This window comes from Dasypus novemcinctus, chromosome 13 (assembly GCF_030445035.2).
Source record: "Dasypus novemcinctus isolate mDasNov1 chromosome 13, mDasNov1.1.hap2, whole genome shotgun sequence".
In the NCBI taxonomy this organism is placed as follows: Eukaryota; Metazoa; Chordata; class Mammalia; order Cingulata; family Dasypodidae; genus Dasypus; species Dasypus novemcinctus.
The window spans coordinates 79,881,535-79,898,293 of record NC_080685.1 but is presented as its reverse complement, the minus strand read 5'-3'; the positions used below and the strand labels follow the sequence as shown (position 1 = coordinate 79,898,293).

The 16,759-nt window shown below is 33.6% G+C and overlaps 1 protein-coding gene across 14 annotated transcripts in view; it reads left to right on the top strand.

Moving 5' to 3' along the window:
- KCNT2 (potassium sodium-activated channel subfamily T member 2) overlaps positions 1 to 16,759 on the top strand; it is a 452,321-nt gene that overhangs the window by 316,878 nt on the left and 118,684 nt on the right. For all 14 annotated transcript variants that reach the window (XM_058274897.2, XM_058274894.2, XM_058274895.1 and 11 more), the window contains 4 exons: positions 4,763 to 4,912; positions 6,271 to 6,500; positions 12,597 to 12,807; positions 15,001 to 15,106. In XM_058274897.2, the coding sequence (XP_058130880.1) occupies positions 4,763 to 4,912; positions 6,271 to 6,500; positions 12,597 to 12,807; positions 15,001 to 15,106 (697 nt within the window). The remainder of the gene's footprint in view (positions 1 to 4,762; positions 4,913 to 6,270; positions 6,501 to 12,596; positions 12,808 to 15,000; positions 15,107 to 16,759) is intronic.

Here is a 16,759-nt window from a genome sequence, read left to right as displayed (position 1 = left end):
TAGCAACAGCATTCTTTTGATGTAGATAAATTGATTTTAAGTTCATATGGAAGTATGGAAAACAAGAATAGCCCAAAAAAATTTGGAGTGTAATAATGAGAGATTACCCTCATATGTTTTAAAATATTTTATAGTTACAGTAATTGAAATAGTGTGGTAATAATGAAAGGATAGAGATAAGTCAATTTAAGAGAATAGGAACTCTAAATAGAGGCATATATTATGGGGAATTTGGTATTTGATAAGTCATTTTAAATGGGTGGAGAAAAAAGATGACTTTTAAAATAAGTTGAACAACCGAGTAGCCACTTGGAAAAAAATGAATTTTTATACATTGTTCATAGGTAGTGGGAAAATGATTACATTCTGGCTAAATAAATTATTAGTGCTAAATTATTGGTAACCGGGAGGGCCTCCTATAGTGTAGCCTGGAGTGCTATCTTGAAAGGTGTAAGTGACAGATATACAAACAAAAAGTTTAGATCTTTACTACCAGTCCTATTTGTGCATGTGATGCGTTTTATTTATTAGAAAATACTTGACACATTCAAAAGGTATAAAGAAAATTATCATGAACTTTCATGTACCATTCCAGATGTTAAAAATAAAGATTCCATATATTTGTGGAGCCCGACATATACCCATCTCTGACTGATGTGTCCTTTCTTTCCCAAGTACCTAGTTAACTACAATGCTTGTCATTTCCATTTTACAGTTTATAATTTTCCCACTTAGGTATGAATCCTTGGATAACATTTACTGTGTTGTCTTAATTATTTGTTTCATATAAATAATATTTTATTCTATCTTTCTGCCACTCATTTCTTTTACTCAGTATTTTATTTTTGAGATTCACCCATGATGTTTTATCAGCACTAGTACTTGCATTTTCACTATCATATGTGTGAATATGTATTATATATGCATGTGTTTATACATGTATCGCTTCTTTTTGAAAGTCATATTCCAAGTTTTCCATTATAGTAGATTCCTTTTTTTAAATTTATTTACTTATTTATTTATTTTCCCCCCTCCCCCTCCTCATACCCTGCTGTTTTTGCTGTCTGTGTTGTCTTTTCTTCTCTTTTTCTCTCCTCTAGGATTCACAGGATTCGATCCTGGAGACCTCTGATGGGGAGAGAGGTTCCCTGTCAATGGCGCAACCTCAGTTCCTGCTGTGCTTCACCTTGACTCTTCCCTTGTCTCTCTCGATGCATCATCATCTTGCTGTGTGACTCACTTGTGCGGGCACTGGCTTGCCACACGGGCACTTTTGTGGGCACTCGTGTGGGCAATGGCTCACTGCATGGGCACTGGCTTGCCACGTGGGCATGCCTTTTGTATCTTCCTCTTTTTCATTGGGAGGCCTCAGGGATTGAACCCAAGTCCTCCCATATGGTAGGTGGAAGCGCCATCACTTAAGCCACATCCACTTTCCTATCTATGTATCACTTGATGGACATGGATATTTAGAGAGTTTTTTGGATTTCTTTTTTCTCTTCCATTAGCAAATCCTTTCATGTTCACCCTCAGAATCCAATCTTGTCCAAACTATCATAATTAAGCAGGGTCATTGCAATAACCTACTAACTGTTCCTTGCTCCTTCTTCAATCTAGTCTCAACACTATAACAAGAGAGAGTTCTATTAAATGTCAGATCCCTTTGCAACCATGTCTGAAATTCACCAATACCTGCCATATCAACCAGAGTAAAAGTCAAAGACACGACAATGTTTTCAAAGTGCAGCACAACCTGCACCTCTCTCTGCCCACTTACCTCTCTGGCCTCATTTTCTCCTTTTGTCTCAGATCCAGTTAAACTGTTTTCTTGCTTTTCCTCAGCCATGCCAAGCATTGCTGTGCCTCAGGAAAGTACTTGCTGCTACTTCTGCCTGCAACTCCTGGATTGCCATACAGTTAAAACTCTTAGCCTTTTCAACATTTTTACTCAAATGTCAGCATCTCAGTGAGGCTTTCCTCAATCACTCTCTTTAAATTGCACTCTACTTCTTTAAAAAAAACTACAAGACCTCATTCCATTCCTTGCTTCATTTTTCTTCCAACACTTACCACTTTTAACATATGACATAATTTTCTTATTGCTTTTGTTTATTGTCAGTCTTTCCCCATTTAGAGGCTCCATGAGAAAAAAGATTTTTGCCCTTTTTTGTTAAAGTCCATAACTCTTGCATCTAGACGCTTTCCTGGCATATAGCAGGTGCTCAGTAAATATATGAATTAATACATGCAAATTGAGCATACTCCCCAGTATTAGATGGAATTACTAATTTCTAACATTTCTTAAGCAACTGACATGAGCTGAGAAGAGAAAAATTTGTAAACTTATCAATTAGCCTAACTTAGAGATTCTTGGTTATCTATCAGAGGTTTCTAAAGAAATCATAAAGAAAAAATGCCTTGAGGTGAAAGCCACCAATATGATAAAGCAGGAAGATATGCATATTATTTAAGGAAATTCATCTGAATTGGCCTTGCCTGACCATCTCCTTTTCTATTCTCTTCCAAGTTTGTGCATAGTGCTCCCATTTCAGCCCCCAAAATTAGAATTTATGACTACTTTAAGTAGCTTCCATTATCCTTGTGTGACACTGTCTGATCCCATGCTATCTTTTGGCTCACAAACAAACCTTCATGAATTACTGGTAACATTTTATATTTCCAGGCTTTGAGTTGGGTTCTGTCTTTGCCAAGGACTATCTTTCAAAGTAGTGCTGTGGTACACATAAATCATACATACAATTTGCCAATAGGAAAGTTTTCTCCAACAAGAACTATTATTCTTCATTTCCTAAGTAATGCTTGTCCACAGCCATATGCAATCAATAGTCAAAAGTGCTTTATTTTGTTTTATTTTCTTATCTCAAAAATAGTATTATGAGTATTACAGAAGAAAATATACAGGTGTATAAAAGTGTTATTATTCAGTAAGTTAACTATGTATATTAAAAGTGTTTCCAGAATTTAGTAAGGAGGAAGATATAACAGCAAAATAATAATGATTTAACATTTACTGAGTGCCTACTATAATTGAGCCATCTTCTAAGCATTTTCTTTGTATTACTTCATAACCCAATGAGTCTGGTACTGTTTTTTTTCCACAGAAAAAGTAGTCACTGAGAGATTAAATAACTTACCCAAGAATGCAGAGTTGGTACTCAGATCAGGCCATCAGACTCCAAGCCTTTAGACCCTTAACACACAGTGTCTCCAAGGACTGAAGTACAAGTGAAACATCTGTCTTAGTTTGCCAGGGCTGCTGTAACAAATCGCACAGTCTCCTTGGCTTAAACAACAGGAATTTATTGTCTGACAGTATTAAGGCAAGTCTAAAATCAAGTTGTCAGCATGTGCATTCTCTGAGGTCAGTAGTGTTCTGGGTGCCTTATTGGGAATCCATAACTCAATCCCTGCCTCCATCACATGGCGATCTGCTTCCTTCTGTCTCTATTGTGTCCAAATTTCCTCTACTTGTAAGGATTCCAATTATTTTTCGATTAAGGTCCACTCATCAAAATAGTATTTTTGAAGATCCCATTTACAAATGAGTTCACATCCACAGGACTGGTTGTTAGGACTTAAACATGTCTTATGGGGAACATGATTCAATCCATAGCAGCATTCCTTTAAAACTATATAATTTTTAAATCGTGTTGACACATAGAAAAGGATGATGTGTTGTCTCTCTAATAATCCTTTAGATTAAACTCATACCTTAAAATGCCTTTTTAAACCCTAAATATTGTGGATTTGACTTATCTGCTTTCATCCATTAAGAATCTACAGTGATTATGATGAACTATTTTAATATTTCTAAATTTATCACTTTGTTACTATATATGCATTGCTTGTACTTGCAAAGTTCTTAAACTTTATTTTATAAAATAAATTTTGGAAAAGTAACCTCCAAAATGGGAAAAAAAGCTAGTATATATTCATAATAATTTTCCCATTGATTCAAGTTTTAATATATTTCCTAGGCTACTAAATTAGGTAGGCCAAAGCAGAATACTCCGGAGCAAGAGAAACTTGATTTTTTTTGTGATAAACTTAAATTCATTTTAAAAATATTTCTGGGAATATTTTGGAGACCCTTACTTTTATCATGAAGTGTCTTTTCTTGGCTTCTTTACAACTGGAAGAACAATTTTTATAGCCACTGCTATGAAGTAGACAGAAATCAAGAATACATGTTCTATGAATCAAGTTGATAAGTTGAAATGGATGCATTTATAATTTTAAATACATAATATAAACAGGCAACATAAATGACTATAAAATATTAATAATTTTTAAAAATACAAAATCAAATACCCACAGGGACCAAGAAAGTATCATAAATATGTTGAAGTGGGCATATAATCATGACTTTAAAACAAATGTTATATAGAAGATATGCAAGACAGGAAAGACATAAAAAGAGATTAAAAATAAAATGCTTTATCTCATTGTTTCATGACCAGAATAAATGCTTTCATTAACTGGATCGTGAAAAACTTCCACTTCTAGGAACCTGCCATCTCACTAGTTAATATATATATTATTAGTTTCGATTTTTTATAAGGATTCTTTGTAAATATTGTGTTTCCAACATTTGAAGTGCCATGCAGATACTTCTTTGGAGTGTTTGCAAATTCTTATAACTGGGAAAATTTATAGAGTGTGTGTGACAACAGCTGTTTTTAACCACATTCACTGCATTTTTCTCTTGGCGCATGTGTATATGTGTGTGTTTTTGTTGCAGAGAAGGCCAACAATCACCAGAACAATGGCAGAAGATGTACGGCAGATGCTCTGGGAATGAAGTGTACCACATTGTTTTGGAAGAAAGTACATTTTTTGCTGAATATGAAGGAAAGAGTTTTACATATGCCTCTTTCCATGCACACAAAAAGTATGTTTCTGCTTCCAGAGTGGAATAAAATATAAATCATGCCTTATAAATGCAATTTTTAAAATTATAACTCATATTGGTCCTCGTGAGCTGCAAGTATTCTGAAACTTCAGGCATAATTACTGTAACATTTGAACTCTTGCCTTCTGTATGGTCTAAACAAGTCAAGCTTGTCAGATGTGAACTATAATTTACTAAGACTATCTTAATCAACTTTGTTGACTATTAGTGTTTTACTATCTTATCCAGTAAGACTTCACAAATACATTAAAATTAATCTTATATACAGATCTAATTTTAAATGTTCATTAAAATTCAAACAAACTCTTAGTATTAAAAAACAACTATGCCTTTAAAAAACAAACAAACAAAACTGGTGATAGCACTCACTTTGGCCAGAGAAATAAGTTAAATAAATGACATTACCATCAAGTTCAACATAGAACAATATTTTATCTTTTGAAAAGAGAATAAAAATACTTTAAAAAATAAAATTCTGTGTCTTATGAAAATAATGTTATCAGTATTATAAATATATTAATATAGCATATTTTGGGATTTAGATTATAACTAGTGATTGATAAATATATGTCACTTACTTCTCATTTTACGAGTATTAATAGTTTTTCTCCTTGGAAAATATTATTTTAATTTCATTTAAATTAGAACACTACAAGACATATTGGAATAAAAATATTCAGGGTAATTTATGTTTGGGACATAACATAAGAAATTACATAATTTTCTTTTAAATAGCATCTGTTACATTCAAAGATTATTATTTCTCCTAATTAAACTACTTTCATATTTGGGACTATTTAATTTTTTTTTCTAAAAATTGCAATAAACCAAATATGGTACAAAGTACTAAAAAAAAATCAGGATCTCTGATTCTTTATCATGTGACACTGGATAAATTTCTTTCAGTCCATTGACTTTCAAACTTTTTGGACCAAAGTAAGAGATACCATTTTAAAATTTTGATCAAAGTAAAATGTACTCTTTATGTTAAGACCCAGTATAAACAAAAATTTTACAAAACAATATTACTCATACTCTATGAATGTACTCTGATATTTTCTATTCTCTTCTATTCTCTTTCATTTTTAAAATATATTTGTCATAATCAAATAAAGTGACATCAAGACCCACTAAGGACATATTTTCCTGTAAAAATGAATGTCTTGAACTTTTATGATCATTTTGAGCTTTAAAATTCTCTTATTTTGTGTCTTACTTTTCCTTTGCTTTATAATAATTTATTAATTTTAATACATTTGTAAACAAAGAAAAAGGAAAACTAAACCTTCTACTGCATTACAATTCTTATATCTTGTTATTTTCTTTTTAAATTTAAGGTTTGGTGTCTGCTTGATTGGTGTTAGGAGGGAAGATAATAAAAATATTTTGCTGAATCCTGGTCCTCGATATATTATGAATGCTACAGACATATGCTTCTATATTAATATTACCAAAGAAGAGAATTCAGCATTTAAGAACCAAGACCAGCAAAGAAAAAGCAACATATCAAGGTCATTTTATCATGGACCCTCCAGATTACCTGTACATAGCATAATTGCCAGTATGGGTAAGTATAAAAAAGTTTAAAAATATTATTAATTTTTTTTCTTAAAATAAAGAATAAATATATTTCATTTTATATTAAAATTTTTGAAGTAAATTTAAAACTTTCTTGTGTATGTTTCAGACTAGGTATAATTAGGTTTACAGAACTAAATTTCTAACCTATGTTGGTAAGAACTTAAAACATTATAAAAGTGTAACCAAAAATTGTTTTATATTTCCATTTAATACCATACATATCAATATTTTTCTTGTCAGTTCACTATTCCATTATCAAGGCAGAACTATTTCAAATATTCTCCGTTCTTCCCGAAAGTCTCCCTTCCATTTCCCATCTCACTCTTAACATTGATCTAGAAAAAAGAAGGAAGGGAGGGAGAGAGGGAATCCAGACAAATAAGAATTTCCTTAAGAGGTTGCCATCAAATCAGCCACAAACCCAGTTATTCTTTTGCTTCCTTTCTGTCACTGAGTAAAATGTGTCCTTCCTTTTAACTAATACTAATGCCTAATGCCTTTTCTTATACACTCGACCCATCCTTTTTTTCCTCCTCAGGGTCCTCACACTATTTTAATTTATCTTCATTGCATAATATGTTTTTTTTCATTATCACTGGCTGATTCCCATCAGCAACATGCCTAAATTTTTCTGTTTCTCTCTATCTCTGTCATCTCTCTTTTTCTGTCTCTATCTCCACACACATACATGCACACACAAACACTTCTGTACCTCCTGCCAAATCATCTTCACAAAAATCTTGAAAATGTTCCTTTGAATTGAGGTCTTTAATTCCTCTTGTTCCTGCACATGGCAGCCTAATCCAATCTGATATCTGTAGATATGTCACTGAAACCATTCTTGCCAAGAGTGCCCTCTTTGTCACAAAGTCCAGTGGACTCCTCCACAGTGTAAGGCAATACTGACCATATCTGCTCAAAACACTAGTGCTTTTTCTCTGCATTGTACCCATTCATTCTCCCAGAAGGGTCACCTCTGCTCTTGTGATTCAATTGTTTCCATAAACTGATGATTCCCTCACCTAAATCTGTAATTTATACTTCTCCTTGGACCAATATCTTCAATTACCTCCTGATTAATTCTATTTAGATGTCTTAGAGGAAAAAACTCCACCTATTCAAATTTAACTACTTTTTCCTCCCTTATCCTCTCCTTTATTTCCCTGCTCTTATTATTTCCCTTCTTTCCTCCATTTTTTTGGCTAACAAATGGATGGTACCATTATCCTCCTCTATTTTTAAAGTCACAATCCTGATCTTTCACCAGCCTTCTTATCTCTTACCTTATAATTTACCAAATTCTGTTAAATCTGATCATTAAATAGCCCCAAAAGTCATTCACTTGTTTCCATTCCTCTATTAACATTATACTCTTTACCTCTATCATTCCTGTCCCATGAACTGCAGGATCAACCCTATAATCTTCTTTCCAAGTTGTAAGTCTTGCTGTCTTACATTCTGTTTTTACCCTGAAACCAGAATAATAATTTTTAAACATAATTTTGATAATGCCAGTCTCCTGAATAAACCATGTTAAATGCTTCCTTTTACCCAATGGAAAAAGTCTAAATTCTATAATATAACATGACTTCTAGGTACAGTGGTTAGAAGTTTCCATTTTCATGAGACTTTCCCACTTCTCCCAAGACAGTTCCAGTTTATGCACATTGCCTGGTATAATTATTAAGATCACCCCCTTTGCTCTCAGGAGTATCCTAGTTTAGAAGGACAATTATATGGTCAATCTACTGATAAGGCTTTTTATTAAAGATCCCTTCCTGCTTGTCTAGCCTCATCTCTTACCAAACCCCTTTGATTGCTCTCCTAAGATCCAGTCATAAATTTCTTTCCAGTTTTCACTAATGCTTTTCACTAATGGACCATAACACATTAAGTCTCTTCTGAGAAGAACCATACCCAACCCCCAATTTTGCCTAGGTAACTACTTATGTACTTTTATACCTCAGTCTAGATATCACTTCTTCCAGACATATTCCATGGCTCCGCTTAGCCTAAATTAGACAACCTTGGTTGTTATTGACAAGACATATTATTTTTCTTCCATTGCAACACTACCCATATTTTTTTTACATTTATTCAACAATTATTTATTGCATAACTAATATGTGCCAGGAACTTGTATAACTATTTGTGATTTATCAGTGAACAAAGATAAAGATCCTTGCCTTCACAGAACTGTATTCTATCAGTGGGGAGACAGGCAAGAAGCAATACATAAAATAAATAAGTAAATTATTTAGTATATTAGGTGATGATAAGTAAGGAAAAGAAAAGAAGAAAAAACATTGATCATTGAAAAGGGGATTATAAAATCTGGGAAGATTGGATTTTAAATGAGGTGGTCAGTAGGCCTCATTGAGAAGATGACATTTGAGCAAACATTTGAAGAAAATGAAGGAATTAGCCCTCTGAACATCTGGGAAAAGAGCTTCCCTTGTAGCAGTAATAGCTAGTACAAAGGCCCTACAATAAGACCTGCCTCTCACGCTCCAGGAACAGTAAAGAGACCCTGTGGCACAAACACAGTAAGAGATGGTAAGAGTGGTAGAAGAAGAGGTCCAAGAGATTAAAAAGGGGCCCAGCTCATGTCAGAATTTATAAGTCAATGTGGAGATTATGGCTTTCACCGGAATGGAAGAGGAAGCCATTGCAAGATTTTAAGCAGAGCAATGCCATGATCTCATCACACTGCTCTATGTTTCAACACCATCACTCTAGCTGTTGTTGAGTATAGATGGTCAGGACAAGGGTCATGGTGTTCAGGTGGAAATGGTAAAAAGGAGAAAATTCTGGATAAACTTTGAAAACAGGATTCCCTAATGAACTAGAAATGGTCTATTTAAAAAAGAGAAGAACAAAGAACTCCATAGTGTTTGTTTTAAACCAGTGGAAAGAGGGAATGGCCATCCATAGAAATAAGGAAGGCTAGGAAAAGAGCAGGTTTGATAGAGGGGTGGGGCAGGCAAGAGAAAGAGTTTAGAATACACTAAATTTGTGAGACATTGTGAGGATGATGTCAACGGAAGTTAGATGTGAGTCTAGAATACAGGATCTGAAGAAATAGATTTTGGATTCCTGAGTTTATGTACCATATTTAAAGCCATAAAACTGAATGAGATTACCATGGGAACAAGTCCTGGATCATGCAATTATTAAAATAATAGCAAAGAAGACCAAGAAGGTGCTACCAGATGGGTAGTAGGAAAACTAGGGGAATGTGGTGTCCTAGAATCCAAATGAACAAAGTGTATCAAGAGCATGGAGTCATCAGCCACTTGTAGTGCTTCTGGTAGGTTAAATAAGAGGCCGACCGAGAACTAACAGTTGAATTTAGCAATATAGTGATCTTTATTTACTTGATAAGAGCTCTTTCAAAGGAGGGACAGTATACAATGCCAGACTGGAGTGGGTTTATGAAGGAATGATAGAAGACAGTAAGAGACACCAGCTCTAGACAACTCTGGAAAAATTTTGCTGCAACGGGAAGCATCTAAATGATTTAGTAGTTGCTGGCGAAAGTGCAAGAAAATGAGAAGGGTAAGAAAATTGGACATATATGTAAAAGAAAGTATATATTGGTGGACCATCAAACTTACTTTAGGTAAGGAAGTGAGAAGATAAGGGACCCTGAAAAGTGTATAATCCCAGTAGGATCAAAGTTTGTTAGAGATAGGAGTGAAGAAGGAAAGCTGGAAAGACAGGAGGTAAAGATAAAGTAAATGGCAGAGCGAGATGCTAGAATTTGATGTTATGAGTGTGTATAACAAATTCTCAGGTGTGACTATGAAAGTGTATGACTGAGAAATGGTGAAAGAAAAAGTCATTAGTGGATAGAAAGACAAAATACTGAGTCTGGAGTGTTGGAAGGATCACCTACATGTTTAATGAAATTGCCAAGATTAAGACAGGATTTGTACTGGGGAGACTACCAGTGATCCAGGAGCTAAAATACCCAAACATATTCAGCTGCATAAGTGTGAGGAAGGCAAAGTGTTTAATTTAAGGGAGTTCAATTTTGTTGAGCTTGTGCAGTTGACCAAAACATTGGCAAAGGAGCCAAACTCATTTTCAAGAAAATAGTCATAATATTTAAACATAGTATTTAAGTTGGATAAAAAGAGAAGAGATAACATCAGGGGAGTGGGGGGAAAAATAAAAAGTTGGGATCTTCAATAAAACTGAAATTTGAGTGATTTAAAACCATCCAGAGTTGGGAAGTAAGTGGGGGGGACTTGGAATGACAAGAAATGGTGGTGGTCAGAGAGTGGATGTATGAAATGAATAAATGCTTTTATTGGTTCTAACAAGGCTAAGAAAGGACTATGGAAGTAAGAGCTTTTGATAAGGTAAGACTCAGTTTCTTCAGTGAATTCAGGGAATGGAGAGATTAAAGTGTGGAGAGATTCATCTACTTGTATTTTGAAAATACTGCATGAGGCAGGAATAGTTTTGGAGAAACTGATTAGAATCAATAAGAGAGGATTGGTGAACAATTAATTGTTGATGAACAATCAAAACAATGGAAGACTATGCGTCATATAATCTGAAGACATGAAATGTAAAGCTGAGATTTTATGGAGGAGGAAAGGATACTTATCTGAAAGAAGCAATGACAGCAAGGAGGATATTTACCCACTTTCAAAACACATCCTTGTCTCTAGAGTGTTTCAGGAGAAGCAGAGTCTTCAGCAAAAAGTCAGTTCTATTAAGGAAAAGGAAAGTTCATAGAAAAACTTGTCTTTGTAATTGTAATGCCCACCCAGGTGTCAGATATCAGCAGAATAAAGGGGCAGTGACCAAATGCAAATACCAAGAATGGACAACCTTTTCAAGAAGTTTGGCTGTGTTGGGGGAGGAAAATTATAAAGAAAAAGGAGTGTGAGTTAAGGTCAAAGATATTAGAGAGAGAGGAACATTGACAGGTCAGGATTATTTAAGAATTTGAAGGGGATTAAATTCTGAACACAAGCTAAAATTAAGTTTAAACAAAGGGAAGTATTGATCCTTCCTTGTAAACAAAATAAGGGAAAGTTCGGTGAGCTCTCATATTTGTTTCGTCACAGAGAATTGAAGGAATTTTTCTATTATTGCTTCTCTTTTCTCTCTGAAGTAGGCAATTTAGTCATTTGCTAAGGGTAGATATCATGAATGTGGATCTGAGTTCACGACATTAGGATGCAAGCCATATTATATGTTTTTGACTTATTTTGATAAATCAGATTTAACATCTCCAGCCACCTGCTTAAGAGAAAATTTAATCTCATCATCTCTAGGATCTCCTCTCCTCCCACCAAACACAGATTGAGTTAGAGATTAATTCTGTGTCTATGGCAGAAAACAAATGGAAAGAGGGACTGAGTCTGTAGTTTCTGATGACTACCATCTTTACCTTTGCTCAGGTACTAGAACTTTATAGTACTGGTCCCTTCATCTTTTTCTCAGGCACAGCTCTTCCAGGCAGACTCACATATGGTTTTTACCATGATTTAAAATTATTTTATACATTTATTGTCTACTTGGTTATTTTAAAAGTAAAATCCATATGTACAGAAATTTTGTACTGTTCCCTTCATATTCTACATTCCTAGACCAATGTGTAGTTGAATAAATAAATAAAATATCAATGTCTCTAATATTAAAAAAGTGGTTGCAGATCAATAAGGAGAAGATAACAGCAGAAAAAGCAGCAAAGGACATAATGAGAAATTTACAAACTAAAAAGAACAAGCAAAAATGTCAAAAAAAATTTAAGGAAATGCAAATTGAAGCAAGGTATATTATTAATATTTCCTTTTATATTCCTAAATACTGTAGTATTTCAAAGATCTTATGTATGTTTTGTGCTATAGAGCTAGACATAGGGGAAAACAAAAAAACACTTTTGTACAAATACAAGTCTTCTTATCCCAGCACGTGCCCACAAAGAAATAACCTTTGGGACCAAAGGATAAATAAAACTATTTATTATTTTACTGAATGTTCTTTTCACTTTAATCATTGAATGATCAATGTCAAATTGATATAAAATGCTTTGATGGATTTTCATGTTTCATTATTTTAGGCACTGTGGCTATAGACTTGCAAGACACAAGCTGTAGATCAGCGAGTGGCCCTACCCTGTCTCTTCCTTCAGAGGGAAGCAAAGAAATCAGAAGACCTAGCATTGCTCCTGTTTTAGAAGTTGCAGATACTTCATCAATCCAAACTTGTGATCTTCTAAGTGATCAGTCAGAAGACGAAACTACACCAGATGAAATTTCCTCAAATTTAGAGTAAGTTTAGATAATCTAAGATGTGAGACTTGCTGAGTTTTGTGCTTTTCACTATGTCCTTACCTTCTGGATGTAGAATCAATCCTACATCTTCTACCAAAAGACCCTTCCAGCATCTCTCTTGACTGTAAGATATTCAAAGCTCTCAAATTTCTGATTTCTATATATATCCCCAACCTCTTTTTCTCTGTTATTATTTGTCCTTGAAAAGGCCATAAGTCAATATTCTCAGGGCATATGCTGCATTTTTCATAATTCTATGCTTTTTAAAAATTATATTGTACCTTTCACCTTTAATTTCTTCTTTCTTATGTTGGAATTGTCAGCTGTTCAATGGCATGTAAATACAGACTCTCTATAAAAGCTTCTCTTGTTTATCTTAGCAAGTAGCATAGTCTAAAAACATAGTATACACTAGTAATGTTTTGAATGTATGTATATATGAACTATTATCTATTTTCTCTTAACTTCCATAATAATATAATACCGACCTATGTAGTATTAATCACATTTTTGCTTCTAGTATTTTGTTTACATTTCTTGTACCTCACATTTTATTGCTATTTCTTGAGGAAAGTACAGTTGTCAGGCCAACAGCTCTAACTATAGAATCTGAAAGACTTTGTTTCACATCCTAGTTTGACTTTATCCTGTATGTGTGCATGAGCCTTTCATTAAACAATCTGGCCCAAAAATTCTTTATTTGTAAACTGGGAAGAGTATCCAGCAATCTGAAGATTGCCACGATGGAGAAAAAGTACTTAGAGTGCTTTGTGCAGAGTAAGCACTCAATAATTATTACTATTTTCAATTGTCTTGGTAGTTTTGGCAATGATAATACCATGTTCTGATAACTTACCCAAATGTCTTCTGTATAATGGATATCCAATTTATGTTGAAATGTTACTGAAACATGAAAATTGGGAAATACTTTTTTTAATCCCCCACATATTTTTTCACCTCTCACAATAAAGTTTGATGAACTCACAGAACAAAGTCCCAGCTTCAAGAAAATATTTTTCATCCTTTCTAGGATCATTAAATTCCTAGTGATCTGAGTATTCAAATATATTTTTGGAATATGGGGTTGGAAGTGAAAAAAGTCTCAGTGACTAGTATCTTTCCAGGAATTGTGTTGTTGTGAGGTATGATTGAAATTCCTCTTTTTTTTTAACTGTATATCTGGATAGATTGAGAGAGAGAAGATTTTGCTAGCAGAAAAATTGAAAAAGATGTGGAAGTAATAATGGAGATTACTAACTTCTGAATTTACCAATTTTACACTCTCAGTAATGTCAGGAAAATAGTTTCAACTAGGTTTGAAATTTCTAGATTTTAGCAAAGAAACTTACATTAAAATCAAGAGTTTTCATATATGATAAAGGAATTCTGCCCTCACTAAATTTTCTTTACTTTTTAATTTTAATTTATGCTGCTCCTTTTCGATAGTTTCATTCTGAAAATTAGTATAGCCAAAATATGCATGTGGCTATTTTTTGAAGTTAGTAAACAAATGTCTTGGATAATATTTTAATCATTGTTTCAGCAAAAACTCTGTTTTGATAGGGGTTTAGCTGAATAATTAACTCAACCATTTGTTTACTTTTGGTTTTGTGTCCTTGTCTAATGAATCTTGATTGAATGGCTGATAATAATGTTTTGTTTTGAAATGTATATTTGTATATATTAATATTGTTTTTTTAAGCTATCTAAAATCCTCTAAACTGATGGTTATCAATCTTTTCTCTGTAAAGGATTTGATAGTAAGTATTTCAGGTTTTATGGGCCATTTTTCTCTGTGGCAACTACTCAACTATGCTGCTTTTTCTACCAAAACACCTATAGACAATACATAAATGAATGAGCATGGCTGTATTCCAATAAAACTTTATTATGGACATTTAAATTTGAATTTTATTTTATTTTCATGTGAAAGGAAATGCTCTTCTTGTGATTTTTTTTAAACGATTTAAAAGTATAAAAACTATCTTTAACTCACAAATATAGGTGGTAAGTCAGACTTGGTCCATAAGCTATAGGATGCCTACATGCTATTTTAAATTATTTCTTTATCAAAAGGTAATTGAAATGTAAATATTTACTACATGTAATTCTTTGAAGAAGCATGGCCATAACTTAAATTTAAAATTTTGCATGATTTACTCAAGAATAATGCTTCATATTGTTTTACAGGTATGCTAAAGGCTATCCCCCTTACTCTCCATACATAGGAAGTTCACCAACTTTTTGTCATCTTCTTCATGAAAAAGTGCCATTTTGCTGCTTAAGATTAGACAAGGTAAGCACATGTTGTTGCTGCTGTTTTCTCCAAAAATAATTATGGCATTTTACAATTACATATATTTAAATAATTTCTACAATCTTTTGACTGCAATATTTTAAAAGATATTATCTTTTCAAATATAAATTTATTTATATAAAGTGGTGAATTTTACTTTCTTACTGCACTAAAGATTACCCAAATGTTTAACTCCTCTACTAAATTAACCAAAAGGATTGCCCAGTTCATGATTTTAAAGGAAACAGAGATGCCAGAATCTCAAACCTATGAACCCTCTATGTCCAGAGTCTCCTCAAATCAATTTGGTCGAATGTGCACTGTTTACCAGACATTTTTGCCTCAAATCTCAATGAGGAATCACTCAACATGATGAGATAAGCTAGCCCATGTTTTAGCCACAAAATTCATTTTTAACTAGACTGGAAGCTAATACCAGAGTCTAGCTTCATAACTCCTCTCCCAGAGGTTTCACTGTAGTTTTTGGTTCCTGTGTGGATGTTCTAAAAATACCGTCCAAAAGAAAAATTCCAAGAATGCAAGAATTTTTTATCTTTTTCACAACTTGAAACTCATATAGATTTCCTCCTGATGAATAAGAAAGAAGGTAAAAGGAAGTTTCTCACACTTACTTTAAGTGTCCAAATGTGCCAATAATTATAACAAGGAATTTCCTTTTTCTACATTTTGGAGTTTGTTTGAGTTCAAATCCCACCTCTCCTACTGTAACTTGAGCAAATTACTTCACCATTAAGTCTGAGTTTCATCTGTAAAATGGGTATAATTTTAAGTTAATATTAAAATCTTGTAAGGATTGCATGCAAAAGGCTTAGCACAGTGCCAAGAACTTAATAAATAGGTATTTAATGCATTTTCTTAATAGTATTATTATTTTTTCCAAATGATAAACCTTAGAAATCTTGAATGCTGCTGTTACTCTTAGGGAAGATTAACAGAGCGTTAGAAAATCCATGCCTTTATCTCCCTGAAGTTGCTTTGCAAATGCTTGCCATTGCTCTCAACTATACATCTGGGCCCATTGAAATGAATGATTCCATCTCTCAAGGCCTTTTTTGTTGTTGTTCAGTGCTTAATTTATTTTCTGCTACATTTAAAACTGCATATGAACTGTGTATCTTCTATATCATTAATAAATCTTAAGCTTCAGGACCCTTCTCCTGCATTGACCCCTTCCAACACTCTGTGACTAATGTTTACTTATATATCTTTGGTTATTTTTCTTAAGGAGAATCCCCAAAATTATAAGCCTCAAGCTATACAAAATCTGTAATCACCTCTGGTAGCATTTTAATTCTTTTTAATACACAGATAAAGGGAAAAACAAATATTGGGTGACTAAAGAGTAGTCTGTCTGCCAGCAGAGAACCTTATCTAATTAAACATTTGGAGATGAGGGTTGAAGGAGGAGGAATAGTATGTCTTTTAAAACCAAAAGACTAGTCTCTTTACTATATTACGAAAACAAAGTTTCTGAGTGTTGCTGATTGACTGTTATTTAGTTATTTAGGTAGCACTAGACTGGCTGGAGGCTGTCTGCTATGTAAATGGATGCCCACCTAAGGATCATGGGAGACCAAATGACTCTACTGCATCCCTGAAGTGTGTGATTTGGGATTATTATGCCCAGTGAGT